This window comes from Solea senegalensis, linkage group LG3 (genome assembly GCF_019176455.1).
Source record: "Solea senegalensis isolate Sse05_10M linkage group LG3, IFAPA_SoseM_1, whole genome shotgun sequence".
Taxonomy (NCBI): domain Eukaryota; kingdom Metazoa; phylum Chordata; class Actinopteri; order Pleuronectiformes; family Soleidae; genus Solea; species Solea senegalensis.
This window is the reverse complement of record NC_058023.1, coordinates 14,945,329-14,968,698: the sequence shown is the minus strand read 5'-3', so window position 1 is coordinate 14,968,698 and position 23,370 is coordinate 14,945,329. Positions and strand designations below refer to the sequence as shown.

Sequence of the window (23,370 nt, the reverse complement as noted above, 5' to 3'; positions counted from 1 at the left end):
GAGCAGGATGGAAAAGAAAAGTTCAACCAAATGTGCTGTTTGATGTGTTTATTTCTTCCTTGTCGTTCAAATATAATCTACAGTGTACAGTCTTTTACTTAACACAATCTGGAACTTGATTGCAAATACAGTTTAGACTTTCTAAAAAAAAAGAAAGAAAACTAGACTGGAAAACACAACTTTGGCAGCTTCTGTTGATGTCCTAGCACTTTTATCAATATTATTGTGACTCTTAAAATACTGTGCAACTTTTTCTACCTGAAGATCTGAAAGCATCACAATCATTTTGATTGTTTGACTTGACATGAAATAAGGAGCACGGTAAATGGTCTGTATTTATATCGTGATCGCAAACTCCAACTGCCAGAATCAGATTGAGCAAATTGAGGGTTCAGATCAGATGTCATTAAAAAAAAATGGCGATCAGTGCGGTGAGTTACATAATGTTCCTTTTGGGAAATCCATAAATTTGGGAATCCAGGACATTAACTCATGTCATATTCAAACACAAACACACTGTAATTGCCCTGTTGACATGTTACATAGGCGGAAATTGCTGTGTCTGCAAGAGGGAAATAAATCATGTCGCAGTCTTCGTTTTAGCATTGCCTTCTCACCTGTATCAGCCTCTGCCTTACGATACCGACAGACACAGACCTGTCAGTCAAGCTGAAACTTCCACACGACTCGTGTTACCATAAGCAGCTGCAAAAAAAGACTCCCAGGTAGATTTAAGAGGAGGCTACTGCCAGAACTTGTCAACTTACGTATATACATGTGAAGTGCAAGTCTGAACAGAACAGTTATTCAACATACCACCATCAATTTAATTGCTATTACGCAGAGGTGAATACAATGTACCCGTGTGTTTGCTCTGCAGCCGCTGCTTTAGCCCTGCTTGTGATGAGTGACAGGAAATTGGGCATGATATAATAGTAATTTATGTTGCAATGAATCTGTCCTGTGTCCCTGTTTCACATGCTGCAGTCAGGTTTCCTCAAGAGACAATCGAGGAAGCTGACTTGTTTTCTTACTACCTGGCTCGTCCCAACACTGAACTGAAAATACATTCATTGGCAGTGACGAAGTTGTGTCAGAAATAAAACAATCATTTAGAAACGTCTCAGTTATCAATGGCGCTCTTGTGTTTAATAATAATCTTGGCATACTCCTCTCCAGACATGTATATGGTTCGACTCCGCATTGCATCGGAGAAGTCCACATGAAACAATCCAAAGCGGACACTGTAGCCGTCTGTCCATTCAAAGTTGTCCAACAGGGACCACGCAAAATATCCACGGACATTGACCCCGTCTTCTTCAATAGCTGTTACGAAAACACAAAGTAAAAGCATGAAGAGCTGATGTAAGAGCCCCACCCTGCTTTGATAACTGTGGACGTCTAATTAAACCATGACCACAAACATGACACATGACATGACGAGCATCAATTAAAGTATTCTAAATACCAAAGGCAAGAAGTGACAAAGCCAGTTTTTTCTGTTTATCAGCTGTGAGCATCTTGGTGAGTCATGCATTAAATCTGGTTTCTATGGTTGTCATGGATAAAGCCAATAACTTTTTCAAAGGCAGATTTTTTTTTTTTTGTTCTTCTTCATTCATCCTTAAATGAAGGATTACCCTCCCAAACATGCATTTGCGTGTCCCAATTGGAGAAGCACAAGCAAAAATAACTGCTTTTATTTGACTGTCACAATCATTTTGGGAGCCAGATTCTGTATATCGCTGATATGCCAAGACTGGCCAGATGGTGGCGCCAAAACAAGCAAAAGCAATACAAATTACCTGAAGAGAATGTACAGTGTGTTCCCTATTCATTTTAAAAGCCTTTTGAGTGACGTATGTAATGTGTACATTTGACGAGAGTATCAAAGAAATGGTGGATTATTTGCATCACTGTCAAACACTAACATGAATGCTTACCCTAAGATGAGTGAATATCATAAATATAGCCTTTAATAAATATGAGAGTACATTTAAGCACTTGTCTTCCTCATGGTGTCTTGGGGGAAAAGGTATAAACCCATCTCTGCATACTGAATGAGTGAAACAGTGCCAGAACATTTAAATTTACATTCCTAAATGTAGGAGGGCAATGGTGCATCTGACAACCTTTGCTAAATATCAGTTGTTTTACAGGGGCCTTTTGTCAGCCAGTATTTTAATTGGCTATTGCTGGACTGACACTAAAATGTGATCAAGAATGTTTATCACTGTCTGCTCATAGCTGTTTTGTTGTTTGGTACAAATGTGTAGAATTAAATTACCTTTAGCCATTTCCAATATGGTGTCTCGGTAAAACTCACAACGCTGGACATCCTTAATCTGCAGCGGCCCCACCTGAGAGAAGCCACTCTCTGTGATGTAGACTGGTGGGTTGTTGAAAGTGTCCTGTAAAGTCGAGGGGTAAATATTATTGTCAAACAAGGCATCACAGCTGTCACACGTTCCAGAGAGACAGATTGGTCTACAGTATGCCGTTTAGCTGCATTTCAACGGTGCCAAGCTCAAACTAATGGCCTGTGACAAGTCACAACAGCAGGAAATTGCTCGTTTGCAAACACTTTTCAACAAAGTAACAGTTTCATTCAATGTGACAGCACTAATGAAGCATCAGTGTTTTTCTGGAGGTGTTAAAAGGAGATTACTGCATATAAAATCAATAGCAAGACGCTAAACAAATGTCAGAGTGGGCTCATTGTTTGTTTGAAGGTGATTTGTCTTGTTGGTCAATTCAGTTTGATGCTGAGTGAGTCAAGAAAAATGACTTTAAATTTCAAATTATTGAGTCAAAATGTAGGAGTCTGTTGTGAACAGTTTTCAGAGATGGGAACTGTAGTCAAGTGGCTTTAATAAAAACATTTGAAATACCTTAATGTATTTCAGAAGTTTCCTTAAGCCAGTGGGCACAACAGCCAACCAGAATACCCCACTGATGGGCCAGGAGGGATCCAAAACTTCTTCTGCATTCTGGTCGCTCCTCATACACATCTGCCCGCAATCTCCTCCTGCCTTGACTTTGCGTGACGTGTAATAGTTCAATGCAAAGAAGTCAGCTGTGCCTAAAATGGCAGGTTCATCCTTTGAGAACCTGGGCAGTCTTGAGCTGCCACTGTACCCCATCTTCTCACTTTGAGTGTCGATGGCAGATCTCATTACTTCTGGATAATCTCCAGTAACAAACACAGGCCAGGCAAACCATTGGAGGGTGAACGCGAGGTCACGTTCTGTAGCAGCAATATCCTCCTTGCAACCTGGGTTTAGTGGCTCAAGCCAGTCACTGTTAATGGCCAGAGACACTGCACCTTTTTGCTTGGGCCTGTAGAAGGAGTTGTAGGTATGCCAGGCCATGGCGTGGGCACGCAACATGTTGTGGCCCACAAGGTAGGCAGTGGTCCCCAGTTCCTTTAACCCTGGAGCATGGATGCCATCTTCATGGCCCATTTTGGCACACACACGCGGCTCGTTCACAGTGAGCCAAAGCTTGACTCTGTCTCCAAATGTTTCAAAGCAAAACTTGGCATAGCTGTCAAAGAGGGTTGCTATACCCGCAGACTTCCAACCCCCCTGGTCTTGAAGAGCCTGAGGCAGGTCAAAGTGGTAAAGCGTGACCATAGGTGAGACATTGCAGGCCAGCAAATCATCAATCACCTTGTTGTAGTACTGCACACCTGTTGAACAGTTAGGCAGAGCTGTCAGTTTTTTTGGATATACACTAAATGCAACAAATCAGCTGGTTCAACATGTAGTCGCGTCGTGCTGGAGTCTGACAGGATTATGGAAATACCTTTTTGATTGACATGTCGTGTGGTCCCATCAGGCAAGAGGCGGGCCCAGGAGAGGGACAGGCGATAGTGTGTCAGTCCGAGCTGCTGGATACACTCCAGGTCTTTGTCCCATAGCTCGTAGCTATTACAGGCCACATCTCCATTGTGCTCCTGAAACACTTTGCCTTTCTCATGACAGAATGTGTCCCAGATACTCGGTCCCTTGCCGTCTGACTGCCAACCACCTCAACAAACACAAGGTTTTCATGAAAGTAGGAAGCAATGACGTAGAAAAAGAAAATCACCATATTGTTTCTGCTGGGACTTTCAGTAGGTCTGTGTATTTCATTAATTTTTAGTGTAACTTTATCTTTGACTTATCTCTATCCACATTATATTTAAGTAATATTTAACCTAATATTGTTTGATTTCATTGCATGTCTCTAAATGAAATTACTTGTGATATGAAATATTCATATAGTTACACTAGGGAGGCTTATTCAAGTATGCAGGACATTTATGTAATCTAATACAAAAACTTTGTAAAAAAAAAAAGTTTATTTCATCTCAAGCACAAACATTGTAATGTAGCCTAATTATAATAATAATGCACTTCATTAGCATCGTAACTATCAAAACACTGTGAAAATGTGCTTTACATGTCCTAGAAATTAAAATAAATGCTTACATGTGACCAAAATGTTATAAAAAACAAGCTACGTTAGCGCCATTTAGTGACGACGCTGAAGTTAGCCCCTGATTCGCCAGCTTCCGATTCGATAAAGGGGAAAGTTAAGGGGAAAACTTACTTGTGTACGTACACTGATCCTACAGACCCTGAAGATTCATAACAACACAGTCTCTCACAGTGTTTGATACATGTTAAGTACATTCATACCTTCTATTTGATACGCAGCACTTCCCGCTCCCCAAGCAAAGTCACGTGAAAACATGGTCTGAGAACAAAGACACTTAATCAAACAATGTATTATTATATACTTAAAAAGATTGTATAAATCTTTACGGTGCTTGTCTTCGCGCACAACTTCCGGTAAAAATGTTCAGTGACTCGCGAATGCTGGAGATGTGACGTTTGAGTGCACGAGCACAACCTCGGACATATTTGTCGAGCCGTTACCGCTAACACAAAACGGAATAACGTAATCTCAGTTTGGATGCTAGGAACTCAGAGCAACCAGCCATGTAGTGACTGAAGTTACGTCTGTGGCTCATTGTCACTGACAGTTGTAGTCCCGAATGAACATGTAAATCTACAGGCAAATCCACCGAGGAGCAATTGAATGCAACATATCAGGTACTATTCTGCTTGATGACGTATAGACAAGTTTGAGAACATCAACTTTGTCCAAGTGCAAGGACATATTTTACTTATACATTGTACAAAACAAAAAAATGCAGCTAAGACTGTTGATATTTGGAACGTATTTAATGTCTTTACTTGACTTGTTGTTTACTGATCGTACTGTTTTATTTTGTGCGTCTCATATTTACTAAGTTTATCTTCAGTTTGTATTTTCCCCCATTGATTTGTACGGAAGACTATTGGGGCCACATTTAATAAAAGTCAGAATTCTGAGATTACAGTCTAAAGTTTGAGAAAAAGTCAGAATTCTGAAACTTTTTTTCTTTGTGTTGTTTGCCTTTGTCAGTGTTTGGACTGTTTTAATTAAAATAATTAAAACTTAATTATTATAAGTCTATAACATTATATTGTCAATTAAGATGACTACTTAGGTTCAATGAAAAGTATAAAGCATTTATACATTTTGCTTACACACTATTTACATTGTATATATTATTCTATTTTACGTAATTGTAATATTTAAGTGTAATATAATAAGTATTCAATCCATTTTTAATGTTGTTTTTAATTTGCATGTTAATTTTGTATTACCTTCACTCTTTTTTACTATATGTATATTTTCTTAATTGTTAATTATTCATGAATTCATTATTTTTGTTTTATTATATTGATTTTATATCAGTAATATTTTAATGTAATATTATTAAAAAATTGCTCTCAAACACAGGTTTTATATCATATCTTATGAAAAAAATAGTCTTTGGTTTAGCATATGGGTATTGCCCACTCAGCTGTGTGCTGCAATGTAACAACATGACGCCATGTTTGCAAACAAAGGAGGTTAAAGGTTGTTTGTCATTGAACGGCAAGCCATACAAATCCTGAAAAGACAAAGGCTAGTGGGGGTGAACAAATGTAGCCTGAAGGTGTGTTCTGACCTGCAATCGCTCACTTCAGTGCTATCCTTTGGTCCGGTTTTCTATAGAATAAAGTGACTCACTCGACCTGATCACAACACAGAACATTTATTGGAATTTAGGGTAAAACAAATTCTCCTCACAGGATTACCTTGACTCTTGCCCCATCAAGACTAAGACCATGTTGGAAAAGGTAAAAAAAGATCCATAGTTAAAGTTGGCTTGGCTGGGTTGCCCAGGACATAAGGTATATAATTACTGCGTAAGCCACAGTCATCATCTACATGTATTTATGGCTGTAATAAGTAATGATTTTTTTTTTTATCAGCTTCTTAGATATTACTTTTTGGTTTATTAGATCCTCTATGGCCATAAACTATCTACTTTTGTTTCCTGGACATAACAAGACAATTGAGAAGGTCATTATTTAGATTTTTGTGGAAATACAGATTACACACTTTTTTTTTGCATGGTTTGCATATTCACTGTATATACTAATACATGCTACTTATAGAGCTATATGGTTTGTGGGTTTGTGACTTATTATTAACTTTAGAATTTAGAATTTTATAAATGTGCATGTATTGGAGTAAAATGTAGAATATTTGTGCTTCCTTAAAAACCATTTTTATTTGTGACCATGAATTTTCTTTTTTCATTACTTGCTATTTATTAGTCCAAGTTCCCCCTGCTGTGCTGCAGCGTTGCATTTATAGCTGAACATTTGGGGGAAATACCTATTTCCGATGATTGCAATTGTAATTCGCAGGAGTCCTTTTTAGTCAATCCTCAGCTAAATATTTACTATGATTTTAGATTTAAGAAAGATGCAGTAATTGACATTGCCATTAAAATATTAACATATACTGCATATAAAATATTAACATATACTGCAATACAAGATGTGAACTTGAATACATGAATTGTCTCCAGCATGCACAACAACTAAAATTAATAACACAATGAAATAGCAGCGTTTGCTGTGCTTACTTTGAAATTTCGATTTGAAAAGTTGTTCAGTCGCATTTACAAACTTAAAGCAACTTAGCGGATGTCAACGTGCCTTCTGCGGTTTTATTTTGAAAAGCAGAGCGGAAGTGCAAGGGATTCCGGAGGACTTGACAAAACTGCAGACAGCCTGGGGCAGGACCATGGGAAGAGGGCGATTCAATTGACTGAGTTATTTTTGAATACTTTCCAAAGACGCAGAGGAACTAAAAGAGACACAACCGTCCTGGATATACTTCTGTAAGTGATGTTGAACATTTCAGGTTGGGTTTACAGCACACGTTGAGCTGCAACTGTGTTGTTTTTGCACTTTTTTTTGCAAAGTAGTTTCCTGTTTGTTGACTTTGGATATCAGGGAATGGAAAGATTGCTCGCTCGTGATGTGTGCTCTTTTAAGTCCAACGCTCTTTGAAATGACTACATTTAAAGGTCTGGTTGTTAAATATGAAAGTTAATGCTGACAACCTGGGATGACTGCAGTTTCACCGTCTCTCGTGGAAAAGGACTGGGACCCACGCTCCGGGCAACAAAGAAAACCCCTCAACAACTGGCGAAGTTATTTAGTAACATACAAGCGGAGCTAGCATGTAAAACACCGTGGAATAGCCAAGCTGGAGGAAATGAGCAACGCGCCACAATGGGAAGGAAATTATAAATGAGTGGTTTGGCGAACAAAGGAGGACACACACACTCGCACTCCGTCTCACACCTCTGTCGGACTGAAAACCGCCGAGCAAAAGGGATAGAAAGCCTTGCGAGAAATGGAGGAGGAAGGTTCAGTTGAACCGAGCAAGATACTGGTCTCCTTTTTATAACAAAGCCCCTCGCGACCAGCCACTTATCCGCCCTGTTTACGACCAGAATCTTATTTTGCATCCATTGCCAATGCTGCGGGGCTTTTCCTAGTCGTGTGTGTGAGAGAGAAAATGAGGGTGGATCTGCAGTTGTTTGTGATTTTGCTGCTGGGTTGTGGCGGTGTCTCGTCGCAACCATCTGACTGTAAATCGTATGATGAACGGTCGAAAAGTGCTGGGAAGAGCTCGTCCACCGACAGGAAGGTGGTGTGTAGCAACATGGAGCTCCATCAGGTGTTACCCCCGGACTCCTTCCCCAACAGAACAGTCACACTGTGAGTATACACAGCACATGCCCTTCACGTTCATCTCACACTGTTAAAACAGACAATTTAAACTTATCTTTGAGTATAAACTGGTGAAATGCCAGGGTGTTTTTTCCACTATTTGTAGTGGAAATAGATGTAATAATTGGTCAGACCGATATTTGCCACAGACCATTAAAAACAAAACCAGCCATAACACACCCAACCCAACAACATTATTGTTCCATCCAAAATTGAACTTGATGAAGTTAAGCAAACAAACGGCAACTAATGATTATGTGTGAAAACATGACCCAAAGATGTGTGTATATATATATATGAAACTTGCAATTATGAAATAATTTATACTGATTCTAGATTTATTTGATGATTAATTTAGTAATAATGGATTAACCATTGCAGCCTTTATACAAACAAATGTCAAATGACCTCACAAAATGCCGATGAAGCTCATCAGCCATACACAACTATCTTTGTGTTTCTCAGTATATAGTATAGAGGTGTTTAGATCTCATGTTGCCAGGGGACATTCCCAAATTTTGCAGGCAACAACAATGTTGTGCTTGTAAAGAGATATGGCTGAAAACGGGATGGAGTGTGACTGAACATGTCACGTTTCAGAAGTGAATTCTACTGCTCAAAAAACTATTCTTGCTGCCAGTGCATACATACAAACACTCCAGTCAGGTTTGATAGTATTGCTTGACAGTATTAATTTTCCGATGCATCCAATGCACAGTGTTTATGTTACACTATTAATACGTTGTTTTTATGTGAACAGGGACAACAGAGAAAATTTGTTATAACCCTATAAATGAGGGCCCAACTAAAACCAAATCAAGAGCATGCTTACTGTATACTATATATTTATGGAGATTAAACATGCTGCCAGACAGCCCTGTTCTCTTGCACAATATTTTCTCAACAAAATTCTTTGTGCAGCAACAACCAAGCTGTGCTACGATGTGGGCAAAGGGCTGTCTCATAGCATAGCAAACCACTGAAAGTGTTCTACATGTTGCACACCATAAGAATTGTATTGATCATTTTCCATTTACAGTGCTACATCACCTTTTCTTAACTGTCACCATTCATATTATATTTATAAGTCATGTGTAAATAATCTTCCAGTTATTCAGCTTCTCTCTCTCCAAAAAGGCAGCATTTCAACAAACATGAACTTTCCCTTTAATTGTTCTAAGATAGGTTGACCTGATTTCTCTCAAAATAAATGTGAGGTTCACTTTTACACATAGTTATTCATCTGGCCCTTGAATTATAAATATGGCATGGCATGTGTAGTAGACTGAAGCTCTCTGTCTATCCCATGTCAGACATACATCATTCTTTCACAGGTGTGAACTGCAAATTTGTAAATGTAAACCCTATGTAACCCCATCTGCCTGTCTTCCTGGAGTGTTGTGATTCATACACAGGAAGATATTTTGGCTGACACACCAGCACTCACTTCTCTTGCCATATCTCAAGAAGATTTGAGAGCTTGCTGGCTCTGACTTAACCTGTGTGATGCTGTTTTTCCCCTGACTTGGCTACAGACATTATCAGATGAATTGGCAGATTGAATTTAATGAGTAATAACCAATAGTGCTTATTTCTATCAGTGTTATTAATGCAGTTCCCATGTGGCCTCTCTTACAGCCAAAAGGGATGAATGATTGAAAGGATAAAATAGATTTTCTATTAAAAAACCCTTTGACGACCTCCTGGGTTGAGGTTGTCAAATGTTTCTACCTTTTACCTCCTTTTGTGTTGGGATGAAAACGTACTTATTGAAAACATGTAGCATAAATTCAAAGCAGTGCATCCAAAGCACTTGTGTTTCGTGGTGGTGGTGAGTGATGGGGGAAATATGAGAATACACAGGCTCTATGTTGGAGTAGACAGTAAATAATAGACTCCGGGAAGGGAAAGAAAGGGAGAGGATTGGCTGGTAAGTTACAGGTTACGAGACCCCTGCAGTGAGTTGGCATGTTGAAACCTGTTAACCACAAATCACATGTAGATTACTCTGAGGCCTCGTCCAAAGCAGTAGGTTTGTGAGATTTCTACATCTGCTATTCTATTGTTTCGTAATACTTACAGAGATATGTAACATGTTTTAGGTGGATAAGTGAGTCGTATAGCTTTTGGCAGTCATAAATTACGATTGTTGCTTTACATGACAGACACGGTTGGCATCGCTGAACACCTGGAAACCAATCAGTTTTTAAATGAGTGTTAGAGACTTTCAGTGCAACTCCAATGCTTTGGTGAGAAGTTGTCGTGATTAATGGAAAAATTACCCTAACCCAAAGCAAAACAAGGATGATGATGTTGGAAAGCTCTCAAGTTGTCTTTTTTTTAGTACGATCCCATTACATTTGTCATCCTCTTATTTTAGAAGTCCAAATACTTGTGCTTTTAGTCATGTTCTGCACTAAGGTAATTTCATAAGCCGTCCCTCTATTCCTACTGATTGCCGTGCCTGTATGTTTTTATTGTCATCTTGGAATCTGTCCTCTTGTTCTGAGTGATTTATTTGGAAAGCCTCCAAAGAAGATGAAAGATGTAATTAAAGAGTACGGCAAGCACTGCAACTTTATGGAATTCCCTCCAGTGTCCACTTTTCACATTAATTCTTTGGCATCCAACACAAAATATCCCCTGAAGTTGAACACTACTCACAATCCCTTCTAAATACAAGTAGCAATTAACATGAACTGTCTCATGTCAGTGTGTTAGTTTATGACCTGTTCAATGAGAAACCACACAGTAGGTGTGTTTGCACTCTCATGGTCATGAAGTTGACTGTGGCCTGGACATAGTCAGTCAGAATTTCAATTAAGTGAAGGGCTGTTGTCATATACCTTTTCCTATCAAGAAAATTCCCATTTAGAATTTCTCATTGGTAAGAAAGCAGATTCCATCCCATTTGGTGGAAGTGCCAGTGTGTATTTTGCTTGAAAGGTTGAAATGTATTAAATAAAATAATTTATTCCCCAGGAATTTTTAACCATGGTGTTTCTGTAGCTGTGATTATCACATTGCCCTTTATCTTGTAGCTTATCTAATATATAAACTCCAAATCCCAATTTCCATTTTACGAAACGTGCTAAATGTCACACTTGACTCCATCAGTCACTTTTAGGGTAACGTTATTTCCTATATTTCCATACGGCTGTTTTCCAATTTTGTGCGTTGACACACCTTGTTATGTTAGTTAATTAAAAGCCCTGTGAGGAATGGCAGTAGAAGCTAGATTTGATTATAAGACCCACTCCATTCATCATACGTGCCTCCTCCTTTGTACTTGAGATTTCCTGTTTTCTCTCTTCACTAGTCAGGGGTCTGTGAACAAATTAATTTTATCCAGGCTTTTCAGATGACTGAAAAGGATTTGAAGCATAAGCACAGTTTTCTCAACTACCATGGTGAACTCATCGAACCAGTGGGATAATTAGTTTGACTGCATGCCAGAAGATTTACCCTAGATTCTTGGGTAAATGGTGGGTGTTAGCATTACTGCATATTTCTATTTAACTTTACTTGTTTGTATATGAGCATATACACAGTTAGGTAGCGTTTAGTTTACCACATCTAAATGGGTGTTTGCATTGGAAATTGGAATATCCGAAATGTGGATGCATTTAATGCACTTCTGCTCTGTCTGCCTCTCTGTGGGGAAAGAAATGACTATGTGTGGTGCATTCCTGCATTTGTGTTTCCCGAGTGAGACTGCATGCCTAAGTAATCCGAGAGGAAATGACACAAATGTGTTTACAGCTGACCTGCCAGCCCTTGTCAGTGCAGGCACTGGGTAAAATACCAGGGGTTGATTTTAACCATTGCCTCAAATGAAGAGATACATTAGGTTATGGGAGCAGTTTGTATGGTTGCGCATTTATTTTTCCTTAGAGTTTCACCCTACACTGATAGGAACTCACTCTATTTAAAACTTGCTATGCTCATGCAGCCCACATGTCCTCATGGGGCTTGTTTAGTGTAATCAGGATCTACTCACATGAGCACCTGGGTTGGACAGTGCAAATAAGCACACCTGGTTTTGGCCTACACACAGCAGCACAAGATTAATGTCAGGAAGAAAGCAGGGATTTCCTTTCTTGCTACAGGAAAGGGATACTGAGTTTGATGACACATAGGAGTGCTGTAAAGTGTCTTGTTTTACAGCAGTGCTATTGGGGTTACATTCTCATCTGGTTTCCTCAAGACTTCACCTCCATCATTTCAGGTTTGGGAATCTGTCCACACGTCAGTCATCTCATCTGTTTATTCTCCTCAGCATTAAAAGGCTACTATGTCATGCTGTGAGTCTTTTTGAAGCACTTGTGTAACTAGAACACAGGTGTCTGCTGTCATGCACGTCCTGAGAGGACGTGTTTTTGTTGTTTTTCTGACAAGCCCTTGGTCTAAAGGAATGCTCCTGTGTTTTCCACAGTACTTTTAGCAGTGTTTGCAGAAGAAAGCAAACTCCCAGAGGCGAGGCACTGACAGCTGCACATTTAGTCAGTTCACAGCCTTTCATTTCACAGGTCTGTTGAGCTTTGGTTTTGCCAGGTTGCCCCAAGTGTCAGTTAATCCCAGACAACAATTCACTTTAATTTATAGACATTAGCTCAGACTGGTGGCTATCTTCTTGCTCTGTCTTTGTTCATTTTATCATTTGACTCCTTTCTGTTATTTAGGTTTTTGAATGGTGGTGTGACTTGTCCAGTAATGGATAAGGTAAACTGAGGATGTTGCAGCAACTACAATTGATAAGGATGAAAGAAGAGCTTGTATAACACAAGACAAAAGTGAATTTCTTCAAATTACTTAAAGCTCCAGTTTGTATGTTTAAATACAAATTCGCAAGAGTTCGCTCAATGCTGATTAAGCAGATCAGCTTTATAGAATGTGAATTTGACATTTCCACACAGTTCTAACAAAAGAAATGCATCACTCCCGAGTGCAGTGATGCATTTTGTTACAACTGAGCAGGCCAGGCAGTAGAACCATACAGTGTGGGTAAAGTGAGACGGCCTCCTACAGAAGCACTATGGCTGAAAACAGCAAGACGCACCCACAAAAACGTTAACACTACAGCTATAAAATATACCTGGACTTACTGTTGGAGTTAACAGTTATATATTTTTTTTATCATAATTGCAATTTAAACTTTTTACAAACATGATTATACAATATTGAATATATATGTTCCACCACCAGCGTTTCCACTGCCTGGCTTCAAGTCTGCAGTGTGCTTGTGTCTGCTCCTCTGTGCAGGACAACTAACATTGTGTAACTTAGTGAAGTGCTGTGGAAAAAAACTTGAGATGGCTCAATTTCTCTTTCTCTCTCCCTCTCTAAAGGTAAAATCTAGTTCTAGTTTCATACTTAATTGCCTCGATGAAGTATGAAACTAAAATCTGTGGCACCACTCTCAACCATTAAGTTTGCACACTGCAAAAGCATACGCGTACGAGGATAAATTGTGGAACAATAAAGTGCAAGTTAAATGCATGAACCACCTTGGCGAGTTGCACCATTTCAGCCACGGTATCGTTTCCCCCTTCTACCTGAGCTGAGGCCCACTTTTCCATCAACTACTCACAGAAAGTCACTCCAGGAGGATTTTTATGAGCCGAGCTGAAGCCTGAAACTTATTTGAAAACCTGTTAAAGACTTGCAGCTCTCAGATTCTTTGTTCTTTGTCTAAAAGCCTCCTGAGCACAAAGAAAGTGTTGAGAGCGCACTAGCCAGCTTTGTCCTAATAATGCTTCATGCCAGTGAGGGGAGTGTGTAGTGCCTGGCTGTTCTTACTTCTTCTCTGGATAATGTGCCGATACTGCTAGAGGCGTGCACGTTCAGAGGTGTTTTCTTAAGTGAAAAGGAACACTGGATTACCGTTAGCAGTGTCATATTTATTTAGGTTGTAGGCAAACTGAAATCTAAGCCAGTGCGTTTTACATCATTATAATTCCCTCAAAGTAGAAATTCTGGTTTCAGAAGCTGCATTTCCCTGAATTTTAAATAGATCTATTCCAGCTATGTCAAGGGACAGGACATGACATCTCATGGGAGCCTACTGCAGCTTGTTCCTGGCCTGAGCTCAAGCGGGTCTTATCTATGCATCAGGATAACAGAGACTCTTCTCCTACACTACACTGTTTGATGCCTAGCCTGAAGAAATTTCCCTTGTCTGCAGACTTCAGGCCGATGTCCAGAGACAGACAGTCAGGAAGCAGACGTTTTATCTACATAGTATGTCCTGAGGGAAGTGGAGACACTGGTGGCTAAATGGCCGTGATCTCCATGCTGGTTTCCATGAGGCTTTTCTATATTCTTTCCACACTGATCTGTGGTATTGCTTTCTTGCTGATGCAAGGCTGTAAACAAGGCTCAGTTGTGCAGCCAAAGCAGTTTGCAACATGCAAAGGTCACGCTCCTGTCATGAGGTAGAGGGAGGGAAGGAAAGAGGGCAAGGAAAGGCCTAATTTTTCTAAGGAGAACTGTTTTTTTGCAGATTTGCAGAACAGCCCCTGTAGTCATAAGGCTCGAAAGTAATGTGAACTCATGCAGCCAGACTCAAACTATTCCAAACAGTTGTTTTGGATTCATTCATAATCTCCCCCCTTAATTTAATTACATTACTTGTGTCATAGTGGTGCAAATGTCCTCATGTCCACCTGAGTTAGACAAATAAAGGGATATGTCTTTGTGTCTTTTCTCTTCTGGCAAATATGCTTAACTGCTGAAGTACACAATAAGGTAGTGTGCCTTTATAAGTTAGCTATGTCTTGTACATCTAAATGTAAGGGATACATTTGGTAAATGATAAACTGAAGGTGCTACCTACATTTCTAGTGCATCTGTTCCTGAATAATTCTTTTTTTATCGCGTTGTAATGTGATTCTGGTCCTTCTGGTAAAGGCATCCATTTGGTATGCCAAATATTTTTCAATATAAATGAGACTTTTGTGACCACAGGGTTGGAAGGCACCGTATCTCTGCTTACATCATCAGGCCATGTGTGCTTTGGCAGTGATAGAATTTGCAGTCTTGTACATCATCATGTTTTAACATCTGCCTTCCATTCAGCATCCAGAAGGCTGCAAAACACAAGTCATGAAACACAGGCACTGTTTGTATGTGGACTCTCTCGTTCATTCACTGAGCAGCAGGGAGCCAAACAGCAAATCTCCAGTGAGTCTCCTCTGTCCAACCCTGTAATAAAACAACCCCTCAACACCCCATAATGACTCCAATCTGGCCTTGGGTTGTGGGTGCCACTAGCATGTATGTCACCCACCACATCCCCTCCCTGCTAGCCAGAAACATGCTAACCACAAGTGCCTGCTTGGGTTTTCTACTGGGAGTTAACAGTGCTATTGATTTTTCAGGTCCTCAGGGAGTAGTTCCAGAGAAAGTCTTGAACTCTCTTGGGCACGGGCACACTAAGTGAAGTTGTACTTTTCAGCTTTGTGCAGTGAATCAGCTTGTACTATGTACCGTGGATAATCTGGATAATAAAATCAGGTTCATAATCCAGGAAGGGAACAGTGAAGAATTCACATGAAAACTTTTGTTAAAAGTATATACTGTGTATTCTAGTTGGTATTGAAGATGTTTGTCAATAGTATTAGTTTGTACATTTTTACTAATTTTCACACAACTTTAAGATTTTATGTGGTGGTGGTTATAATGTATGCAAGTGTATCATGGTTGAGTTGCTGCTGTGCTGTACAGGCCTGGATATGAGTCTTGATCACCCTTTTCTCAATGTGTCTACCTGGGTGCTAAAATGGTGCCATTTTAACATGAAAGAAGATACTTTGAGGTTTAAGTTGTTTCCTGGCAGCTGGAAACTATGCTGTGACTGGAGGCTGAGTATAGTTAGAGGACACAGAGTGGGAATTAATATTGTGATCTATCAACACAAAACAGTGTGGTACCTCCCTTTGTGTGTTCAAAGAGATCCTTTTGAAGACATCCTCTCACTATTTAATTAATGCACATTCCTTGCTAAGCTGTGGTAGGTTTGCTGTTTTGGGATTTGTAATACTTGACATTTCAATTCTTTCAAAACAAGTGTTTTTCAAACAAAGAGCATTGAGCAACATACAGTACATACTACAACTAGTGTTAGCATAAAAATGTTTTAATGCTTCTATCACACACTTAAATATTCAGTGGCTGCATTTTTTCTGTTGCCTGGCATTCAACATGTTTTTCTCTCCACAGAATTTTAAACAACAACAAGATTCAAGAACTCAGAAATGGATCCTTCTTTGGATTGTCTGCATTGGAGAAATTGTAAGTATGTTTATGAGTTTATGTGAAAGTGATTTGTTGATCTGTGCTTACAATTCTTTGTGCTGGTAAAATAATCATACATATATATATATGTATGTATGTATGTGTGTATATATGTATATATATGTATATATGTATATATATATATATATATATATATATATGTATATGTATATATATACTCATACATATGTATATATATATATATATATATATATATATATATATGTATATGTATATGTGTATATATATATTTTTTGGATGTGGCAATGGATGCCACATACATACACTTAGTCTGTACTATCCATGGAAAAAAATCACCAATGAGCTGGATGTTACAAATACCTTCAGCATATTTCACATTATACCCAACAGTATATTAGTAGGAGCAATTCATCACTCCACAAGTGCAGCTTTGGCTTCTGGAGGCAGAAGGTTTGTAAAACACACATTGGCCACATGCCAGTGGAAGATCCAGGTCACAGAAAATGAGAAGGCATTAAACAGCATTTGCCCCCAGCAAAGGGTATCAGTCCATAGAGGAAGACTGAAGATGGTAGAAAAGGCTAATTATAGGTATAGCCCACAGGGTTGGTTGTTTTCTGCCTGGTGACATACTCTCAACATACAGCTGCTCGGGTGTTCTAGGGATGTGATAGGGCCCATTTTAGACATCCTGATAGCTCATTTTCATGCTTGTATTCAACAAGTAAAGTGCCTTGATGTCCAGAAAGCTATAATTGAAGATATTGTAGGAGGTGAAGGAAATTGTAAGGAGGTGAGGGAAATAAGTTCTAAATCATGAAAACACAGTGTATTGTATGTGTGTGTCCATACTCTGGGTTCCTCTGAACAATGGAGAGATGGTGTTCCTGCCATGTGATTTAGTTTTTTTTTTGTCTGCTTGCCTTTGGAGATCAGATTGTCATCACTCATGTTTCCTTCCTGCAAAGAATTCAAGAACATAGCTGCGGGCCTGCACACATGGGCCATGGGTGATTTATCTCTGTGGAATGGCTTCATGCAGATAAAATAACCAGACCATTAATGGCCATGCTTTTACCCAAGGCTACAATAACACATGACTATACTGATATGGAATTCTAAGTGCATGTTTTCCCTGTGATTCTTTTGGGCCTGCTTATAACCAGAAATCTAGATGGTATATGAAGCTATATTGGCTACATGTTTATCCAAAGAATACTTTGTTTCAAATATTGATTACTGGTGATTGATGGCCTTTTATTTTTGTTTCACAAATGTCTACATTTTAGCAGATGTTGCTCACTTCTTGTAAATGCATTGTTAGTCATTTTCCTTGGACCCTGCTGATACATTCTTGCAGTAATACTGTACTTGCGGGTATGAAGCACTTGGAGTATTTCATCAACTTGTCATTTTGTGTTTAGTGTAAGATTGCCCTGCATGGTTGTTCTTGATTTGACTGCCACATTGATAAGGTTTGGTAAGACTAGACTGCTTAGAGATTTGCTGGAAAATCCCCTGTGGGCTCAGATGTAATTTTTAGAGCTCAGGCCTACCGAATGAACAAGAGGCCATGTGCTGAATGTGCTTTGATCTCTCCCTAGCAGGAAAGCCTTTAAGGCACCTATGTGCTGTGTCTGTAAATGGCCAGTCAATGTGGTTGTAAATGCTGTTGCATCAATCCACTGGTGAGTTTACTTCCAAAAGTAGCATTTATTGTGCCTCTCACAGACCCCACCCTACTACCATCCACCCTCAACCAGTGAAGCGAAGCTGCTTGATGGCTTGCTTGCTTTTGTCATTGTAATGGGGCCATGGCAAGGCCAGAGGTGTCAACACTACAATTCACACTCACTCTGCATACTGAAGACTTTCCCGCTCTCAAATCTTCCTCTGGCCTCCCTCCCACATTCAGTCAAACCCCCCACTTCTTTTTTTCCTCAATCACTGAAAGAGGGAAAAAAAACATGCTGCTTGGGTCTGTTTGAATGTGCTGAGGCTCTGCATCTTCAGCCCCTCCTTCTGCCTTCACAGATTTTTTTTCTCAGCCCACAAAGGAACGCTCCCTCATTTGGACAGCCGATATGCAGTCACGAAGACTGACACTGGCTGTGGTTGCCAGAAAAAGGGTAGAGAATCGATTACACCTATCTGGAACTCTGTGTGAAATTGCAAAGTAACTGTGCAGGCTGCTGTGTTTTGTTGGGGCCAAAGGTGTCCCTGCTTGAAAATAAGCCACACAGAATCCCCATTATCACTAGTCTCCACATAGAAATAGGAGCCAAGCAAGGCCGCCATCTCATACTAATTCCCTCCTAAATCCGCTGCTGTGGAAGAATGTTATTGTGCAAAAGAGAGCAAGGATAACTGCTGTAGTGTGAATTGATTGGTGCCTACTCATGAATGGCACAATTCACGTGGAAGTGAGTGTTTAAGCAAGTTACACATGAATATAGCAACGGTTTAAAAGGAATATGGCAGTATTTCTTTCTAGTCTGGTTGTATTCATAAGCAATACAGTTCATCACATTCTCACATTTTTGAAAATGGTAGCCAAAGAAGGCTGTATATTTGGTGCAGATGGAAGCACAATATTTACAACAAGTGACATATTAAAAAGCAAGCGAGTTTGAACATTCACTTCAGTATTTTTTTGATATTTTGAGGAGTGACAATGGCTTTCACATGTTTCAGTCTTTATTTCCACTGATTTTGGACACTGCACTGTTAAGATCCAGTGAGTATAATGTGTTTATTGTACTGACTGAAGTATCTGATTTGAGACAAAACAAAAGGGTCATGCCAGGTACTTTTCAGATAAACCTCTCCACCAGGAAATTATCCCAAACCTTGGAGGAGATCAGCTGAATGTTATTCCATGCCACGTGTTTTAAATTTAATATGAACAACACCTTTTTGGAAGAGATGGTATGTGTGCTCTTAAAAATGGCAGCAGCTGCGAAACCACTTTTGAGTTTGGTGCCAGTTCAAGACCACTTTGGGAAAACACTTGAAAATATTCAGCCAGCCTTTTCAATTTGAGCGCGAAGGGGAAACCTGGCATTTCCACTGCAAATGGATTTCAAAAGGTGCCAGGTTTTGTGTGGTCAGTGGAGTTTGGCTTCTGAGGTGCAGTAGTAGATGGTTAAGCATGAACTGCTTCTCTCTGAATCCCCATATTTTATTCACTAGTATTTTTTTTAATTGTCTGGGTTATTATGGACAGTTTTTCATTGAGAGTATAAAGACCACCAGCACACATTTAGTTACTGTGTCCAGTACAGTGTGTTTTAAGCTTCTTCTAAATATATTTATATCAAAATTTTGAGTAATATAATTACAGAAATGATTGCTCTGTTAGATTTTAGTCAAAGCTTGTTTTGTGGCTTGAACATCTGACTAATGAGTCACGATGGAGCAGAAGAGCTTATCGCTCATTAGTCTGGTACTTGCTGAACTCGGTCACAGTTACGGGCAACTTATTGTGCTTCACTTAAAATAAAACTTATTGAGCAACAGAAATGAGCAAACTATGGACTATCCAAGTCTAGGTGAATCATCACCTGCGTCTTGTTTTAATCATGAAAGATGCTTCAAACCGTTAAATCGATTATCAAAATAAACCTTTTGAAACGACAAAGAAAACGATCGTTTATGTTTGGTTCCATGTCCAGGTGGACAGGGCCTCAGTTGACATGAAATGTTTCTGTGCCTTTTATACTCACTCTAAAACTGACACTCACACGTTCAAGGTGTCGTTGGCATAAATCTTGTCTTGTCATTTCTCTTTCACCACTTCTGACCAGAGGAGCCAGCTCTGTTTGCTCACATCAAAGGCTTGAACAGGCATTAGACTTTTCTGTGTGTGACTTATCTGTGGCCGCCTACCTACCTTCAGATGACAGCCTCTTGACATCAAACAGTCAGTGTTACCTAGAGGTCTTTTGTGTGGGTTCAGGTGGTGACTGGAAAGCCTCCTGATCCTCCACTGTAATGAGTGACTAGGCTGTGCCAGCACAGGTGAGCACTGTAGGAATTCTGTGACCACAACCCTTTGAACATAAAGGGAAGTGTGCGTGCTAGATACCTGTTTTACAGTTCAGCTTGCTGGTGAAAACAGCTAATGATGGGTGAGTCAATGTCCGGGTGTTTTGTTTTGTTTAAAACATGTACATCACACGCTTACTCGTTTATTAACACATTGAAATGGCTGTATCATTATGGTACAGACAGTATTGCAAATCTCACTTTATATTCAAGTGTCAGTGTGCGCATACCGAGCCCAGTGTGCTTGTATTTCAAAAGTCTTACCCTGTAATTGTGAGTCAGTGCAGATAAGGGTGACAAAGAAAAATTGCTGAGCTCATACTCTTGACTGGATTCATGCAACAAAAAATAACTGAAAATACATTCTGTTTTTGCTGTTTTGTCAGCCAATGGTGGAAAAAATACATGTCATAAATCTTGTAGAGTTTGTGATTTGTCTTGTTTTCTCTGTTTAGTAACCTCACAGTCAAAGGCATTCACCATCAAACAAGAATATAAAAAGTTTTGTTTGAAAATATGAGTCAGTGATCAAGACTGTGTTGCAGTTTCTTGTTTAGTTGCTGTTTGAACTGCTTATAACCTACTCTTACTTGTTTTTCCCCACAGAGACCTGCGGAGCAACATAATCAGCCATGTTGAACCAGGTGCTTTTCTTGGATTGCCAGCATTGAAACGACTGTGAGTAGCTTCTGCAGCTTCCCTCTCTTTAATGTGGTTTCTGCGTGAGTGCGTGCAAGCGTGCGTGCGTGCGTGTGTGTGTGTGTGTGTGTGTGTGCACACATTTGACACCTGTGGGATTTCACTGAGATTACATTTTTTTTAGTTGACCATGTTTGCTTCAATTATTTGTCAAGAGAGAATAGTGGCTTATGAAAACTGTGATTGAATCTGTGTCTCTTTTCTAGTGCTCAGTGTGTTTCTTCTGTGATTATTTGTTATATGGAAATGTGGTTGGAGTCATTTCCACTTGGTATTTTTCATTGGTTGTAATTTGAAAGCTTTTACATATTATTCAGTTCAAGAGTCAATATAGTGTTTGGACTGTGTGGGTAGAAGTGTTGTTTATCATAGGGATTGGGTTGGAGCCACTGCCCTCAGCAAAGTCTTGGATTGCAGGAATTGTGTTGAACTCAGCTGTTGTTTTTTATCTATGCTATGTGATGTGCGTGATCCAGCAGGTCTCCGAGTGTATCTAGTGTCCATAAGGGTCGAGCACAAATCTATTTCTACTGCCTTGTTTTATCTGGCCCTCTGCCAGGGACCACTGCAGACACCATGAGGCTTTATATACTTTCACACACTTGGAAAAACTGTGCAAGGAGAGTGATATGTTAACGTGTGTGTGTGTGTGTGTGTCCACGAATATCATGCGAGGATCTGTTTGATTTGCAGAGAATACATAAAGTTGGAGTCCCTCTGGGATATGTGGTGTGTGAGTGTGGGAGGTCAGAGACTGTGTGCTTAAGTGTTTCTAGTTCTGTATATGTGTGTGCGCATGAGAGAGAGCAGGAACACAGCATGAATTGGAATCATCCGACAGCACCCAGTCGCTGCCAACACAAACTCGAGCTTGGCTGCTGCTGCTGTGGAGAAGAGAGAGTGAGACAGGAAAACAGTCAGCTCCCTGGCTCCAGCCCGGCCTCATTTCCCTCCCCCTTCTCCTTCTCAATGCGTATTTATGCCACTCTCAGATGGACCCATGCCTGTCTGTACGTTCTCTGCATTTTAGAAATCATTATGAATAGCTTGTGTGTGGGTTAAGGACTTAATGTATCACCACACACTGATCTGCAGCTTCTCGGGCTGATGCTCGTTCCGTGCCAGAATTTGGTTTTGCCTAAGGCTAACCAGAGTTTAATTGGCGCCCACCACCCAGCTCAGCTAATTTCAAAGGTTACTCAGTCACTCGACTGTGAAAGGGAGGGAGCGTGCAGTGGAGAAGACGAGCAAAGGAGATGATGAGGTAGCGCTGGCCTCTGAGAATGTAAACACGGAAGCCCTACATCAAGCGCTGACATCTGCAGCAGTTTTTTTGGGGGGGGAGAATTAGAGAAGAATATACAAAAAAAATGTTGTACCATTCTTTTCCGGCACATTTATCTGACAAAACTTTGACATGTTTCTCTAGAGTTTGCTTTCTTACCTTGGGTTTGGCTCTGTCTGGTATAATTTGTGTAGCTGAGGCCCTCCTCTGTATTGCAAAGTTGGATTTCTTCTCCTTTCAAGACATGGTATTTGTATTTATTTTATGTGTTTTTCACAGAGCTGTTCAGTTGCGTCTTAGATAAAAGAAAGTTTGTGATTCAGTTTTCCTCACCTCTTGACAAGTTGTTGAGCAGGACTCGTATTCACAGAACAAACACCAGTATTTCACTCATCAGAAAAAACTTCAGTTTCCTGTACTTGATTCAAATAATTAAAATCACTCAAGATCTACTCAAGATTACACCAAACTATCATGAGTTTTACCCTCTAGTACTGAAGAGGCTCCAGAGATGCAACAACTAATCGAAACAACTAAATTATTGCAACTATTTTGATCAACTATAATTTCAGTGTTTAATATTATAACAAGATTTCTGATTTTTCAGCTTCTTAAATGTGAATATTATTTAGGATTCTTTGCTCCATATAACAAAGAAATCATTGCAACTGAATTGTTTGGTCTGAACAAAACAAGACATTTTACAACGACATCATATTAAGGTTTGAAAACACTGATAAACATGTACTGACATTTTATGGACCAAATTATTAATTGAGAAAGAAAGAAAATAAGATTCAATGATTATAAAAATATTAGTTAGTTACAGCCCTAGATTATACGTCTTCCACAATGCAACTGGAGAGCATATTTCATTAGACCCTT

General features: G+C 39.6%; 2 protein-coding genes across 2 annotated transcripts in view; one reads left to right on the top strand and one right to left on the bottom strand.

Moving 5' to 3' along the window:
• Window positions 1–33: 33 nt before the first annotated feature.
• On the bottom strand, window positions 34–5,075 carry gba3 (glucosidase, beta, acid 3). Its single transcript, XM_044020282.1, has 5 exons — window positions 4,686–5,075; window positions 3,808–4,032; window positions 2,892–3,691; window positions 2,288–2,411; window positions 34–1,326 (listed from the first exon to the last, which is right to left on the bottom strand). Exons 1-5 carry the CDS (start codon window positions 4,738–4,740, stop codon window positions 1,124–1,126), a joined length of 1,407 nt encoding a protein of 468 aa, XP_043876217.1. The 5' UTR covers window positions 4,741–5,075; the 3' UTR covers window positions 34–1,123.
• A 2,074-nt stretch (window positions 5,076–7,149) lies between these two features.
• Window positions 7,150–23,370, top strand: part of adgra3 (adhesion G protein-coupled receptor A3) — a 29,231-nt gene continuing 13,010 nt past the window's right edge. The window contains exons 1-3 of the mRNA XM_044022078.1: window positions 7,150–8,165; window positions 16,398–16,469; window positions 21,108–21,179. Of these exons, the coding sequence (XP_043878013.1) occupies window positions 7,963–8,165; window positions 16,398–16,469; window positions 21,108–21,179 (347 nt within the window). The 5' untranslated portion in view covers window positions 7,150–7,962. The remainder of the gene's footprint in view (window positions 8,166–16,397; window positions 16,470–21,107; window positions 21,180–23,370) is intronic.

What these genes read in the sequence shown, in the direction of transcription:
- gba3 (XM_044020282.1), bottom strand. Translation starts at nt 4,740, where the DNA reads ATGTTTTCACGTGACTTTGCTTGGGGAGCGGGAAGTGCTGCGTATCAA. An exon ending in ACGACATGTCAATCAAAAAG is followed by an intron (nt 3,692 to 3,807) that starts GTATTTCCATAA and finishes ACTGTTCAACAG; the next exon opens with GTGTGCAGTACTACAACAAG. An exon ending in CATATTGGAAATGGCTAAAG is followed by an intron (nt 1,327 to 2,287) that starts GTAATTTAATTC and finishes TTTTCGTAACAG; the next exon opens with CTATTGAAGAAGACGGGGTC.